Genomic DNA, 15,025 nt, shown 5'->3' on the forward strand with positions numbered 1-15,025 from the left:
AGTGATGATCTGATCACACAAGTTCTTCACTGGTAACAGGAGCAGCATCACCTTCTGCTAGCCAATTCTCTACATCAGAAGGCTGGATATCATTCTTAAGAGTTTGCAAATCTGCTGTGTCTGACTCATTAGCTTCTGGAACCTCCTGCTCTTGCTTCAGACTAGGACAAACCTCCGTCCATGATTTTTCTAGAGTGGCTTTTTTAAGTTCTTCCCAAACCTGAGCTACTGAATAAATTGCACATTTTTGTTGTTGAAGTTTTTCGTTACTTCAACAAGATCAAGACTCTCTTCTGTTTGATCTAAACAAAGTGCTGACTTACTTCTTCCGGCAGCATCCTATGAAGATACATGGGTGGGTGGACGGGTTGAAGTTCAGACTCAGAGGGATGGCTTGGGGCGTTGTCTGGCAAAACAGTTGCAAGGGGTGGTAGGTTTTTGATTTCAAGTTACTGCCAGAATAAATGAATAAAAAAATTCTTTAAACAACTTACCATTTATCCAAGCACTTTTTTGAGTTTTCTGATGAACAGGAAGTGCTGACATGTTTACATTTTTGAAGGCTTTTGGTTTCTCAGATTTTACGATCATAAACTACGGCAATTTATGATCACCACTTGCACTACTGCATGTTGCTATGGTTAATACTGCCCTTTACAACTGTGTGCCTCTGACTTTCTCATCCTGTAAGGCAAGGGTTTTTTCAGGAAGCATTTTATAGTTTAGCCCCTTGTAATCAATATTGTACAACTGATAAGCTACCAGTTTATTTTCTGAAACTTTTTTCTCAAATTTTTCAACAAACTCCCTACCTATATGTGATTCTTGAGTTTCTCCCAGCGTATTTGATAATCAAAATATCCACGGGTGTACTGTTGGTAGTACACCTGTGGTAATTTTGATTAGCTCTACCTATATCTTCATCAGCAGAAAGTTTTTCACCTGAAATAGAAATGTGTCTAATGCTGTGATTATTTTTCCGTCAGTCAAGCCAACCTTCACTTGTCTCCACCTTCATTAATTGGGTTTGGATGTGAATATCTTAATAAATCAAATGCAGAAATAATCCTTAGAATGTGATCTTAAATTACCAATATTCATTTTTCCACATAATCACCAGCGAATTGGATACATTTCTGCCAATGATGAACAAGTTTTCTGAAGGTGTCACGGAAGAAGTCGACACTTCGTTTCCGTAACCACAGTGTCACAGTTCTCTCAACGTCTTCATCAGAAGCATAATGATGTTCCATGGTTGAATGGAGAAAGGCGTCACCTTCATTCTTGTAATGCAAGAGGAGTTCCTGGCAAATTTCAAGTCTGTGCGCTTTCATTTCAGGAGTCAGCATCCGGGGTGCCCATCGAGCACAGATCTTAGAATAGCCAAACAAAGCAATAATATGACCCACACGTTCTTGTGAAATGCAGATTGTACTTGCAATTTCATTCTGAGTGGTATAACGATTGTCCTGAATCAATCTGTCAACATTTTGCTTGTGAAACTTGGTGGTTGCTGTCACAGGACGTCCAACTCTTTGTTTGTCATGCAGGTCAGATGTTCCCACCTCAACATCTTTAAACTTACTCGCCCAACGACACACAGTACTCACATCAACACAATCACCATAAACTGCTTTCATTCTCTGATGAATCTCCTTTGAGGTGACACTTTCTGCTGTCAAGAATTCAAAGACTGCACGTAGCTTAAATTGCATTGACCAACCGTCTGCACAGGGTTCCATACTTTACACTGTAACAACACAACCGTTCAATGCTAAGGCTTCCCGCCGGAACCTGCAGCATACCAATTCTGCCAACTGTTGAAGAGTTATGAAGGTGGAGGCATTACTTTTCAGTCAACCCTTGTAATAGGATCCAAAAAGTGTGGAGCCCTTACATCTTTCCTGACAAAATCAAACCCGTAAAGTGTCCTCCAAGAGCTCAAGTTTTGGTTTTGGTTTTTTCAATGATTTTCTAGTTTTTAAAGAATTTTCAGCATTTACACTTAACAAAAAAGCTTCACTATCTTTTAGGTTCATTTTCTAGTCTTTAATGGTTATGACTCCAATACTCATTTCAGAGGTTAATTTAGAAACTGACTCACCTTTGTCACGTCTTTGCAGAACACTTAGTTTCTGTTTGATTGTGCACACAACATGTTTCCTTTTCTGATTTGCACCCATTTTTAGTCTTTCAGAATTCCTTTCACTTCTTAATCGTAACTTAAGAGACTGTATACATCTGCACTGTAACTTTAAAATTAAAAGGAATATACTAATAAACTTAAAAATGCACAGATAAAATATGGTTGGACACTCAGCCAGATAATCCAAGGAGTCAGTTAATCATAGATCTGATACTCGAGGTTCTACTGTAGTCACAAGCCTGTGGACATGGACTGTCTTCAAGTTAAGTATTTTAGACTGTTCAAATCTGCACATCATATACATTAATTTTTGAGGATACATTTCCAAAAGTAATCACTTCTGCAGCAGCAGCTAAGGAAAATGAATGGATAACGGTCAGTATTAGAAAGTCCTACCAGACACTTAAATCTGTCAGTTCTTTACAATTCTCTAAACTAATCTACAGTTCCTAGATTATTATCACAGGTATAAAAAATACAGGAGAGTACTGCTTGAAGCAAAGAAACCATTCAATTACAAAATAATATGTAATGCAAAAAATAAAATCAAAGTAGTATTGGATGTCATAAAACATAAATCTGGAAAAGGCAGACTCAAGTATAATAACACATAAATCAAAGAATTCGCAAAGTACTGAAAACTACAAGCTATTTTCATTGCTGTGTTCTTCATCCTCATAAATAACTGAGTCAATCAAGAAAGATAGACTAATGAATTACATGAATAAATACAAGATTTTTAATGAAGAACAGTTTGGTTTCCGAAGTGGGAGAAGTACAATATCAGCCATTACAAGGTTCACAAAGAGAGCTCTTGACAAAGATGACTGTGTTACAGACAAATTCTCAGACTTGTTCAATGCTTTTGACACTGGTAACCATAAAATGCTACTAAACACGTTGAAAGCACTATGTGTATGATGAAAAGTGAAAGAATGGTTCCTGTCTTACCTGCAAAACAGGGTGTAAGAGGTAGAGATAGTCCACACATCGGCTGATGATAACTTTTTAGTAAAACAATCTATATCATTAACACAAAAGAATTGTTTGTGTGTGTGTGTGTGTGTGTGTGTGTGTGTGTGTGTGCGTGCGCGCGCATGTGTTGCTTGTTCTGTGCCTTAATATGTTTGCTACTCGTTTATGCTAAAATGGCTTGATGCATTTGGGTGAAATTTGGAATGAAGATAGCTTATACTGCGAATTAATACATAAGCTACTTTATATATACCTACCTATCAAGGGGGTGGAGGTGGGGGTAAAACAGAAGTGTAGCCCATGACGCCCATACTTCATTCATCCAGTATTTGAGAGTACTGAATGAATGAAGACTGGGGTATCCTATTCTTCTGTTGATCTGTACAGGTCTACTGAAGGATGGGATACTAGTGCTAGTGAAAGCACGAAAAAAAGTTACATACATAACATTGGCACGGAACACCATAGTTGACTTGGGGTCAACTGAGGTATGGGACACAACTTGTTGGCTCTGAACACTGACATCGTATTTTAGTCATAGATATTAGTTTGTTTATTTTTGAGCCATAGATAGTAACTCAGTTATCTTCTGTGGTGAAGCATTATAATTGTAAATAAAAATAAATGAATGTGTTATTAAGAGATATATATTGTGTATGCTTTTTGTTGCTTTTGGTACTTGGAAATCATTCATGTATAAATTTGGAATTATACCTTTGTCTCATAGTGAGTCGTTCCACTTGCTGTTTCCTCTGCAATTGATTTGTATCCTGTAGTATGTAGGTCAATTGAAGAATAGGATACTAGTACTAGTGAAAGCAAGGTTGTACCCTATTCTTCAGCTGACCTATATAAATCAGCTAACTAAAGTACAGAACACAAATTTTATGTTTGTTGCTTCTTTTGCCTTAACTAGTAGCAGTATTCTATTCTGTAGTTGACCTAAGTAGGTCTGCAGTAGATGATACAAATTTTACACTTCTTGCCTTCTTTCGCCTTTGCTGGTACTGGTATCTTATTCTTATGCATAGGATACAAATTTTACATTTGTTTCATTTTTTGCCTTTGCTAATACTAGTATCCTATACAGGTCAACTGAAGTACAGAATACAAATTTTATGTTTGCTGGTGTTTATCGCATTCGCTAGTACTAGTATCCTGTTCTTCAGTTGAAACTACTAGCAGTGAAGGTGGAAAAACTGACATAAGTAAAATTTGTATCCTGAACTTCACTTGACGTATATAGATCAACTGAATTACAGCATACAACCTATATATGACAACTGAGGTATTCCATGCCAATGTTATGTATGTTACTTTTTCCTTGCTTTCACTAGCATTAGTATCCCATCTTTCAATAGACCTGTACAGATCAACAGAAGAATAGGATAATAGGACTTTCTACTGTGAAAAAAACGTTATATGAAACATTACGTTCGAAATATGGATATACGTCGTATATATCGAAGATCTGTTTTCTCTGTGCTACATTCCATTGTTTATCAACATTCGTCTATGTCTTTGATAAGCACCGTCTGTGGTAACTTGTGACATCATTGTTCAAAGCCGACAGATTGTATCCCATTCTTCAATATTCCCATGATTTGCAAAAAATTTACACATAATTTCAAACTCTTTCTCACTGACAACCCTCACAAAATGACAAAAAGAAAAAAGTTCATTGCTTACCACATTTTTGCTGTTCATGCAGCAAAACTGACACATGAAGCAAACCATATTAATTCATTACTTCTTTACTACTAACTGTATTTGTGACTCATTTTGCAGACAATATTCACATATACCACTGAATGTACCAGCAAAATTATATCATCATTTGGCACATAGTTCAGGAGATACATCATAAACACTTCTATGCATGTAAAACTGCCACATCATGTATGATGCTTTAATTTATTATTTCTTTACTAGTAACTCCACTCACAACACATTTGGCAGAAAGTATCCGCATATACTGCTGAATGTAACTACAAAATACATCATGTATGACACATAGTTCAGGAGATATGACATAATAAATATTGATATGGGTGAAAATAAAACTACAGGCTAAATCCACTAAAGATACAGGTGAAATATGTGTAAAAATACTTGTAAATTACGTTAAATATAAGTGAAATATTCTTGACATTTTTGTATGCACACAAAGCCACTGGGAAAAGCTCATCCTAAACCCCTGCAACAGTTTCAACCAAATTTGGTAAACATTTTACTTACAACCTGGAAAGAAATACTGTGGGTAGCCACCGGCCATCAGTTGGGGTGGAGATGATAACATGGAAAGAGAAGGGGGGAGGAGATGGAGAGAGGGGGGGAAGGAGGGGATGGACACAGACAGGGGGAGGAGGAGACGGACGGAGAGAAAGCAGATGAAACCCTTAAGGGTGTTTCAGATTGAGCAGTATGAAGTAGACTAACATTGAACATAAAAATGGAAAACAACCCTGCCACATTAAGCATAGACGATAAATCTATACATCATGTAATGGTTGACTACCAATTGTCAGTTAACATGAGATGAACACACAAAGATACTGACAAAAAGAATGTCATCACCATGTTATGCTCTTAGTGCCCTGACATTAGTTTGACCGAGCTAATGCGTTGTGATGACATACTATTCCTATGTCCTGGGTATCAAAGGGACGAAACATGGACATTATTAAACTGCAGAAAAGGGTCATAAAAAAATAACTATAGAATCAGTAGCCTCACTGCAGACAATTATTTAAAAAACTGAGTACAGCCTGTTGGCATATCAGGGAAAACATTACTAACTACTTCTCTAATGGCTATATACACAATCATGGAGCAAGAGACAGTCTGGACTTACATTTATCGAGGAACAGAAAATTTGAAATAGCATTTTCTAAGCAGATGAAAAATATTACTTCTGTTTAAAAAGGCAGCTAAAAGATTCTTCATAAGCAATGCATACCACACAATTATAGATTACTTGGAGGACTTAGACTAGTAATTAAAGATGAAAGAAGATAACTACGACACACTGTCGCATTTTAATGCATGATTCTAGTTTATTGCTTTTAGAAGAAAGACACGTCTCATGATGTAAAGTGCATCATAGTAATGTCTTGTTATTCGCCTGAGTTAAATGTCTCACTCATCATAGGGGGAACTGACTCAGTGTTTCAGGTGGACAGAGGGAAGTGCAGGAAGTCATACATGGCACGTGTAATTCAGTGTTTGTGACCCTATCAGTGTTTGTGGCCCTAGAGTTAATTCCTGAACAGACTGGAGTTAGGGCAGAAAGCATAGCAGCACCTTCATGGCCCAGAAGTCATCAGCAGGTGTTCCTAGCATGTACAGCGATAAAGAGCAAAATTATGCTTTATATCATAAGTTATCTGAAGGAAACTGTGTGCAAATCAAAGAACATTGTATAATAGGTACCAACTGAAGTAGGCATTGCGGCTTTTGAGACACTGACCTCATATTGAGGATGATGGAGTCCGCCTTCTCCGGCTATGCTGACATAGACTTTCTTTTTGTTTCCATAAATCACTTCAGGTAAATACTGGAATGGTTCCTCTGGCAATTTTGAAAGTGCACTGGAGGGTATGGAACTCAAATTTGACCGCTAGGTGGCACTGCTACATCTGCAAGTGCTTGTAGAGCTGCGCTGTCCTCGTGCTGTAGGGCTACACCCATCCTGATGCGCAATTAGTTCTCAAGGTCACACTGCAAAACTTGCTGCACCAAGGCTCTGCCTTCAGTGGTGTATTTGACTGCACTCATATTGCTAGCTGTCACACATTACTGTTCTTGTTTTTCCACTTTGCTAATCTTGGTCACTCCTTTTGGATTACTTGCTGCACTTCTTTGTTTTTCACACCATCTTCAACTGTTCACTCTTCACTGTTGTCCTCTGTTCACACTCGGTGATCCACTGGAGGCAACCAACAAGTCAGCCAGCCTCTGTGTGTACTTTGAGCCATTCCTGACCTTGTCAAATTCTGGTCACAATAACTGGTGACTAGGTCAAAGGTTAGCAGAGCCCTATGGACACAAAGCTCATGAAACTCTTGCAGCAGCAGTTCCAAGAGCAATTTCCACAACAGCAACAATACCAACAGCTGCAAATTGAGTTGCTTCATCAAGAAATTCCACTTTTGAAAGTGGAATGAGGGCACCCACAGTATTTGTTTCCCAGGTAGAGTGTCACTGTGTCACCCACCCATGTATCCACCTTTTAATGCTGCCAAGGAGGATTGTGACATGCACTTAAAGTGGCTTACTGCCTTTCAGATCTCTGATCTTTCTTGGGTTTCCCCAGAGATGTTTTTCTTGCTGTAGAAAATGGTTCATTTCCTACTGCACTCACATTCAAGGATATGTGTATTTTGCTTGCAAACTATTATTCGGAACAATTCCATGTGGTCGCATTGCGACTCAAATTTCATCACTATCACAAGCAACTTGGTCAGTTGTATCACTCCTGGGTGACCTATTTACAAGGACTGATTCACTGAACTGAATTCACTTGTGGAAAACCAAGCATGCAAAACCTCATGTAAACACCCTTTAATTCGAGAGATAGTGGTCCAACTGGCTTCCAATCCAGAAGTACGTACAGCAGCTCTCAAGCTGGACAACTCCTCCCTGGACAATATTCTGCAAAGTGCAAACACTTTCAAATTAAGCAGGTGACAAATGAACGTCTCTTGACTTGACTACAAGTAGCAGCTGTCCAGATGCTGCACTGCATCGGGGGGGAGGGGGGGGGGAAGGCAGGAATACTCATAAAACATTTCCCAGAAGGCAGTGTCATGATTCATTGATTTCTGATTTGTTGATGGTCTCTGAACAACCAGTCACACACCATCATGTGAGCAAAGTGGTCTTCCATCATGATGATATTGCTTCAAAACACAACATGTACACGGATTGTTGTGATTGCTGGGCACAGTGCACCTACAAGCATCTCTAAACTGTCTACCACAAACCGTCAATGGCAGCTGAACCTACTCCATGCGTGTATTAAGGGGCAGAGCGTGAACTTCAGGCAGTTGTTCCCCAGGGTGATCCTTTTGCTAACAAGTTATTTACCAACTTTACTATTGTGAACAAAGATGACTGTCTCCACATGGACATGTGAGCAACCATTTCTGTAGTGAACCTCCAAAAGTATGCTCATCTTGGTTCCCCAGAACTGATGCCACCCACCTGTATGTTGGTAGCAAATGGTGATAGGTCCAGTCCCCTTTGGGGTCAATTCACCCACACAACACCTACAAAAAGGTCACAAGACTGATAAATTTGTTTGTTGTCAATAACCACTCAGCTGGAAACAATCTTGGCCTGAATGCCTTCTCGTTGCTTGAATTCTGCGTTAATGACAAGGTTCAGCTCATCTCTGCTACTTTTCCCTTCCAGGATCGTGGCGACCTTCTTGATGCTTTTGCATTTGTATTGAAACCTGGCCTCAGGTGTGCCACAGATTTCCAGGCTCATATTTATTTGGATCTAGAGCTTCTGCCAGAGGCAGCCCATTCCAGTCTCTTCATGCATGGCAGTTAAGTGGGAAATTAATTGCCTTCACAAGGCTAGGGTGGCTGAACCTGTTAAAACTAGCACTTTGGCCACAACCATGGCTGAATATAAAGCAATCACACTAGTAGTTTTTGAACACAGGCTGATAACAAATCAGATGACGGTTTATGATTTTAAGAAATTATGACCCTATAAGTAACTGCTACATAACACTGGAAAAGGAGGGGTATATTTTATAGTTACATTAAGTATAATCTCAGGATTTATCACATGTTACAAAATACTCTGTGGAATTTAGTTCCAAATTGGGTAGAAATTTTCATACACGGGGAAGCAACGTTGTGTAGCCCACCAGACATATATTGATCACAGTGCGAGGATTTGAAAGCATTCATTGAGAAATTTATATTTAGGCCTATTGTTTTTGAACTTGCAAATATATATCAGACACACAGTCAGGATAAGTTAGGTTCATATCCCAAGGCCTAAACACAAACAACCATCCAGATAGACTTACTGGTTTTTAATGGCTTAACATACATATAGCAATGGCCTTCTGTAAAGGAGTAAGAGCCTATCCAGATTTAGGTTTTCCATTGTTTCTAATACACTCCTGGAAATTGAAATAAGAACACCGTGAATTCATTGTCCCAGGAAGGGGAAACTTTATTGACACATTCCTGGGGTCAGATACATCACATGATCACACTGACAGAACCACAGGCACATAGCACAGGCAACAGAGCATGCACAATGTCGGCACTAGTACAGTGCATATCCACCTTTCGCAGCAATGCAGGCTGCTATTCTCCCATGGAGACGATCGTAGAGATGCTGGATGTAGTCCTGTGGAACGGCTTGCCATGCCATTTCCACCTGGCGCCTCAGTTGGACCAGCGTTCGTGCTGGACGTGCAGACCGCGTGAGACGACGCTTCATCCAGTCCCAAACATGCTCAATGGGGGACAGATCCGGAGATCTTGCTGGCCAGGGTAGTTGACTTACACCTTCTAGAGCACGTTGGGTGGCACGGGATACATGCGGACGTGCATTGTCATCTTGGAACAGCAAGTTCCCTTGCCGGTCTAGGAATGGTAGAACGATGGGTTCGATGACGGTTTGGATGTACCGTGCACTATTCAGTGTCCCCTCGACGATCACCAGTGGTGTACGGCCAGTGTAGGAGATCGCTCCCCACACCATGATGCCGGGTGTTGGCCCTGTGTGCCTCGGTCGTATGCAGTCCTGATTGTGGCGCTCACCTGCACAGCGCCAAACACGCATACGACCATCATTGGCACCAAGGCAGAAGCGACTCTCATCGCTGAAGATGACACGTCTCCATTCGTCCCTCCATTCACACCTGTCGCGACACCACTGGAGGCGGGCTGCACGATGTTGGGGTGTGAGCGGAAGACGGCCTAACGGTGTGCGGGACCGTAGCCCAGCTTCATGGAGACGGTTGCGAATGGTCCTCGCCGATACCCCAGGAGCAACAGTGTCCCTAATTTGCTGGGAAGTGGCGGTGCGGTCCCCTACGGCACTGCGTAGGATCCTACGGTCTTGGCGTGCATCCGTGCGTCGCTGCAGTCCGGTCCCAGGTCGACGGGCACGTGCACCTTCCGCCGACCACTGGCGACAACATCGATGTACTGTGGAGACCTCACGCCCCACGTGTTGAGCGATTCGGCGGTACGTTCACCCGGCCTCCCGCATGCCCACTATACGCCCTCGCTCAAAGTCTGTCAACTGCACATACGGTTCACGTCCACGCTGTCGCGGCATGCTACCAGTGTTAAAGACTGCGATGGAGCTCCGTATGCCACGGCAAACTGGCTGACACTGACGGCGGCGGTGCACAAATGCTGCGCAGCTAGCGCCATTCGACGGCCAACACCGCGGTTCCTGGTGTGTCCGCTGTGCCGTGCGTGTGATCATTGCTTGTACAGCCCTCTCGCAGTGTCCGGAGCAAGTATGGTGGGTCTGACACACCGGTGTCAATGTGTTCTTTTTTCCATTTCCAGGAGTGTAGCTTAAGGCAAATACCGGGATGATCATCTGAAAATGACACATGGCTTATTTCTCTCCCCATCCTTACGTAATCCGAGCTTGTGCTCACTGTCAATGGGAGATAAAACCTTCATTTCCTTCCTTAGCATAACATTTCCAAAAACTAATATTTGTCAAACATTGACAACGTTACTGGTAACAAAAGTTTTCCAAACTGTACTGAGAATTGTTCAAATGGAAACAATGATATTTCTGCATCTACACCAATGTGAAATGCACAGCAGATGATACTTTCCATTGTACCAGTCATTTGGGTATTCCTCCCATTCAATTCACATGTGAAGCGTTGGAAGCATGATTGTTTAAAAGCTTCTGTGCATCCTGTTTTCCTGATTCCTTTTGGATCCATCACTTACAGTTAGTTCTAGTAACTTTCTAAGTAGGCTTTCGTGGGATAGTTTGCATCTACCTAAAAATATCTGCTAGTTCAAATATTTCAGCACCTTCATGACACTCTCGCACAATTCAAACAAACCTATGACCATTTGTTCTGCACTTCTCTGTGACATCCAACATCTCCTGCTAGTCCTATTCAGTACAGGTTCCACACCCTCAAGCAATATTCTAGGCTGTGTTGCGCAAGTGTTTTGTATGCAATATCCTTTGTAGACTCGTTGTATATCACTAGTATTCTACCAATGAAATGCAGTCTGCCACTTGCTTTACTTACGACCAAGACAAAGTTATCATTCCATTTCACATCCCTACAAATTGTTACATTCAGGTATTTATATGAATCAACCGATTTCAAGTGTCACTCTTCGATATATTAGTCCTCGAGTTACGCTAAATATCAGTCTGTGTCTACAACGAAGATCTCAGAGGGGTCCAATATCAAACTCTTGCCTTCGTGCATCTAACGCACCTATATCTTTTTGTTTATGGGATCTTCCATCTTGTGAAACACAACAAGAATTGTAATCTATTACTTATTTTAAACTTGTTTACTATTCGACACGATCTTATTCCAACCAGGTTAACTACCGGCTTCAAGCACATATGGAGCTATTCCCATTACTACATAAGGAGTAGAAGCGTAAAGTACCTAAACATCATACATCATGCGGCGTCAAACAATATTGTTATATCATGCAGCGTCAAACAATATTACATTTGTAAATGGTAAACAAAGGAGATTATATTTTCGGCCGATTAATTAGCATTTGCGGCAAGCAAATAAGTATGATATTACTATTACTCACATTTTCTTCTTCTTTGTAATTGGCACTAACTACATCGAGAATACGCAAAAGAAAATATACGAGTGTTATAGATCTATATTTAATTAAATTAAACAATTATCACAACACATTGCTTTCCGTAGCTTAACTGTACACAAGTCACAGATGTATAGCCTAAACACAAACAATTCATCTATCATGTCTTTGGCTTATAAACAAGTGACTTTCACTTTGGTCTCTTGACATTAATAACAATGCTACGTGGAAGCTACAGTTCGCGATTTCTGCCCACGTCACGAGGAAAAACAGACGAAAGAAAGAATTTCATTCTACGGGTCAAATTATTCTACGTTGGAAATTGTGATGAGCAGCTAAAAGTAGTTGACGATACATTTTATGTAGTTGCAGATATAAAGATGTAGTGTTTCAGTGTCAGCTGGACGAAGATAATCATATCTTCTGGCGATAGTTTGGTTGGACAGCTTTGAAATTGGAAACATCAAACATTGAGGATGTCAGATAGGAGTAAGGCGGAGAAATTAGCGCTAGCGCGGAGGAAGGTAATGTGTTCAAACAATCTGACGTTTGTTCAAGGGTAATTTCGAACGTCATATCTTTTTTTAGTGCAACCGTTTCCCAATTGTTGTGACACGTCAGATATGTTCCTTGGCGATTAATTAATATATATTTCCGTTCGAACAGCTGAAGGAATACCAGAGAAAAGAAAAAGACACAACACTGAGCGGTACAAGATCCGCTCCGAGAAGAGAAACAACGAAACATTTTTCTAATGATGCTGCGAAGAAAACCACGAAAAAGAGTTTTGTATTCGACTCCGGGCCGTCTCCGGTCCAGCAAGAGGTTCGTAACCACGGTGTAAAGCGTGGGCATTTTTTTCCACTGACTTAACGCTTGGACTTACTTGGTGCGAAGTGTTAATGAATGAGAATACGAATCGGTCTGCTACCGTTCCTAAAACTTGTAAGGGGTTTCAATGCCATAGTAAGAAAAGTGGATTTGGTTTCTAGTTTATCCTCCAAAATGATGTTACTAAAAATCGTTTATTGTAATTTAGTTACCTGTTGCTGAATACAAATTTTGCATGTGTTGTCACATCGCACTTTTACACATAAGCCATTAAATGTGGATTTCATCAGCTACCCTTCATTTCAGACCATGAAGGTTCTTATGTGTGAGCTTTTCTTTTAGTCACTGTGTATGGTTTTGTAATTGTATTAGTCTACATCTGCGTTCATACTCTGCAAATCAGTGTGAAGTTTGTGGCAGGGGCTGCTTCCCATTGTACCATGTTACTAGGGTTTCTTTTAGTACAGAAACTTTATTGTGAACAGACCTGTTACTGTTATTCAGAACAAATGTTTAGCACTCTTCAACATACATTTTCAGCCACCACATACTAATGTTGAAGACTGCTAATGGCAATTGCACCATTACAAATCCACATTGAAGGCTATTCTCCTGAAACTTCTTCCACTCACTGTGACAGTAACATTATAAAACACTTATAATATGTTATTGGTTTTTGATCTATCTCTGCACCCAGTGTGCAAGCTACTGTGAAGTGCATGGTGGAAGGTAGACCTATTTCCCAGTGTATAAGTTATTAGAGCTTCTTCCCACTCCATTCAAATATGGCGTGCAGTAAGAATCTTCTCTGTGTACACGGTAATTAATCCAAACCTGCTCTCATGATCCCTACAGGACCAATATGTAGAATTTTTCAGTTCATTCCCAGAATCAGCATTTAAAGCCAGTTCTTGAAACTTGTAGGTGTCTGTCTTCAAGATTCTGCCAGTTCAGTTTGCTCAGCATCTCTGTGACACTCTCCTACATCTACATCTAGACTCTGTGAACCACTATGAAGTGCATTGCAGAGAGTATGTCTCACTGTACAAGTTATTACCTGGGGCTTTTTCCTGTCCAGTTAACATATAGAGTACAGGAAGAATTATTGTTAAATGCCTATGTGTGCTGTAATTAATCTAATTATGTCCTCGCAATCCCTAGGAGAGTGATATGAAGGGGGTTATCGTATATTCCTAGAATCATCATTTATAGCTGGTTCTTGAAAACCTGGTAGCAGACTTCGCAAAAGATTCTATGTACGTTAAAGAGTCTACCTGTTCAGTTCTTTCAACATCTGTTACATGTCATGTCTCACAGGTTAAACAACCCTGTGACCATTCTGCTGCCCTTCTGTGTAAATGTTCAATATCCCTGGCTAATCCTCATTGGAAGTATCCTATACACTTCAACAATGTTCAAGATTGGTTACACAAGTGATCTGTTCAAGCAATCTCCTTTGTAGATGGGTTGTATTTCCCTAATAATCTACCAATAAATCGAAGTCTACCACCGGCTTTACCAATTACCAATGATTGAGCGTATGTGATCATTCCATTTAACACGTCCCTACTAAGTGTTCAACTTAGGTGTTTGTTTACCGATTCCAACGGTGACTCATTGATATTATGTTCATAGGATAGTATGTTTTCTTTTTTTTTTTTTTCATTCATTCTGTAAAGTACCCAGTTTTACGTATCTGAGCATTTAAAGCAAGTGTCAAATCTTGAAATATTGTCATGGTCTGACTGAGTATTTGTGCAGCTTCATTCAGACTACATAGTAGGTAAATATGCCATTTGCAAAAAGTCTGAGGATATTACTAATATTGTGTGTAACGTCATTAACATACAATGTGAACAGCAATGGGCCTAACACACTTCCCTGTGGATACACTAGACATGGAAACATGGAAGCGTCCGATTCCACCCATCTGCTTTGACCCATGATGTCACAAATATGGCGGAAATGACCATCCACGACGACTCCAATATGACGCCTATGACATCATTACGTAAACATGACAACAAACATGAAAATACATCGAAAAACCAACACACACACCTTCCACAAAAAACCTAATCAAACTAACGGGACAAGCGTGGGAAATTGGGGTTTTTGGGTGGGGACAAACTAAATATAAACACATGCCACTACATCAAATGACAAAAAACACTAAAATAAAAAGACCTCACAACCTTCCCAAATTCCACTACACACAAAATACGCTGGAATCAATCACTTCTCTTGACCTATA

General features: G+C 40.2%; 2 protein-coding genes across 2 annotated transcripts in view; one reads left to right on the forward strand and one right to left on the reverse strand.

The window, feature by feature from the left end:
- LOC126262205 (N-terminal Xaa-Pro-Lys N-methyltransferase 1) overlaps positions 1-12,089 on the reverse strand; it is an 84,219-nt gene extending 72,130 nt beyond the window's left edge. Inside the window, exon 1 of the mRNA XM_049958625.1 lies at positions 11,926-12,089. Within this exon, the coding sequence (XP_049814582.1) occupies positions 11,926-11,927 (2 nt within the window). The 5' untranslated portion in view covers positions 11,928-12,089. The remainder of the gene's footprint in view (positions 1-11,925) is intronic.
- A 45-nt stretch (positions 12,090-12,134) lies between these two features.
- LOC126262204 (golgin subfamily A member 2-like) overlaps positions 12,135-15,025 on the forward strand; it is a 129,414-nt gene continuing 126,523 nt past the window's right edge. Inside the window, exons 1-2 of the mRNA XM_049958624.1 lie at positions 12,135-12,464; positions 12,607-12,765. Of these exons, the coding sequence (XP_049814581.1) occupies positions 12,417-12,464; positions 12,607-12,765 (207 nt within the window). The 5' untranslated portion in view covers positions 12,135-12,416. The remainder of the gene's footprint in view (positions 12,465-12,606; positions 12,766-15,025) is intronic.

Source organism: Schistocerca nitens, chromosome 6 (genome assembly GCF_023898315.1).
Source record: "Schistocerca nitens isolate TAMUIC-IGC-003100 chromosome 6, iqSchNite1.1, whole genome shotgun sequence".
Taxonomy (NCBI): domain Eukaryota; kingdom Metazoa; phylum Arthropoda; class Insecta; order Orthoptera; family Acrididae; genus Schistocerca; species Schistocerca nitens.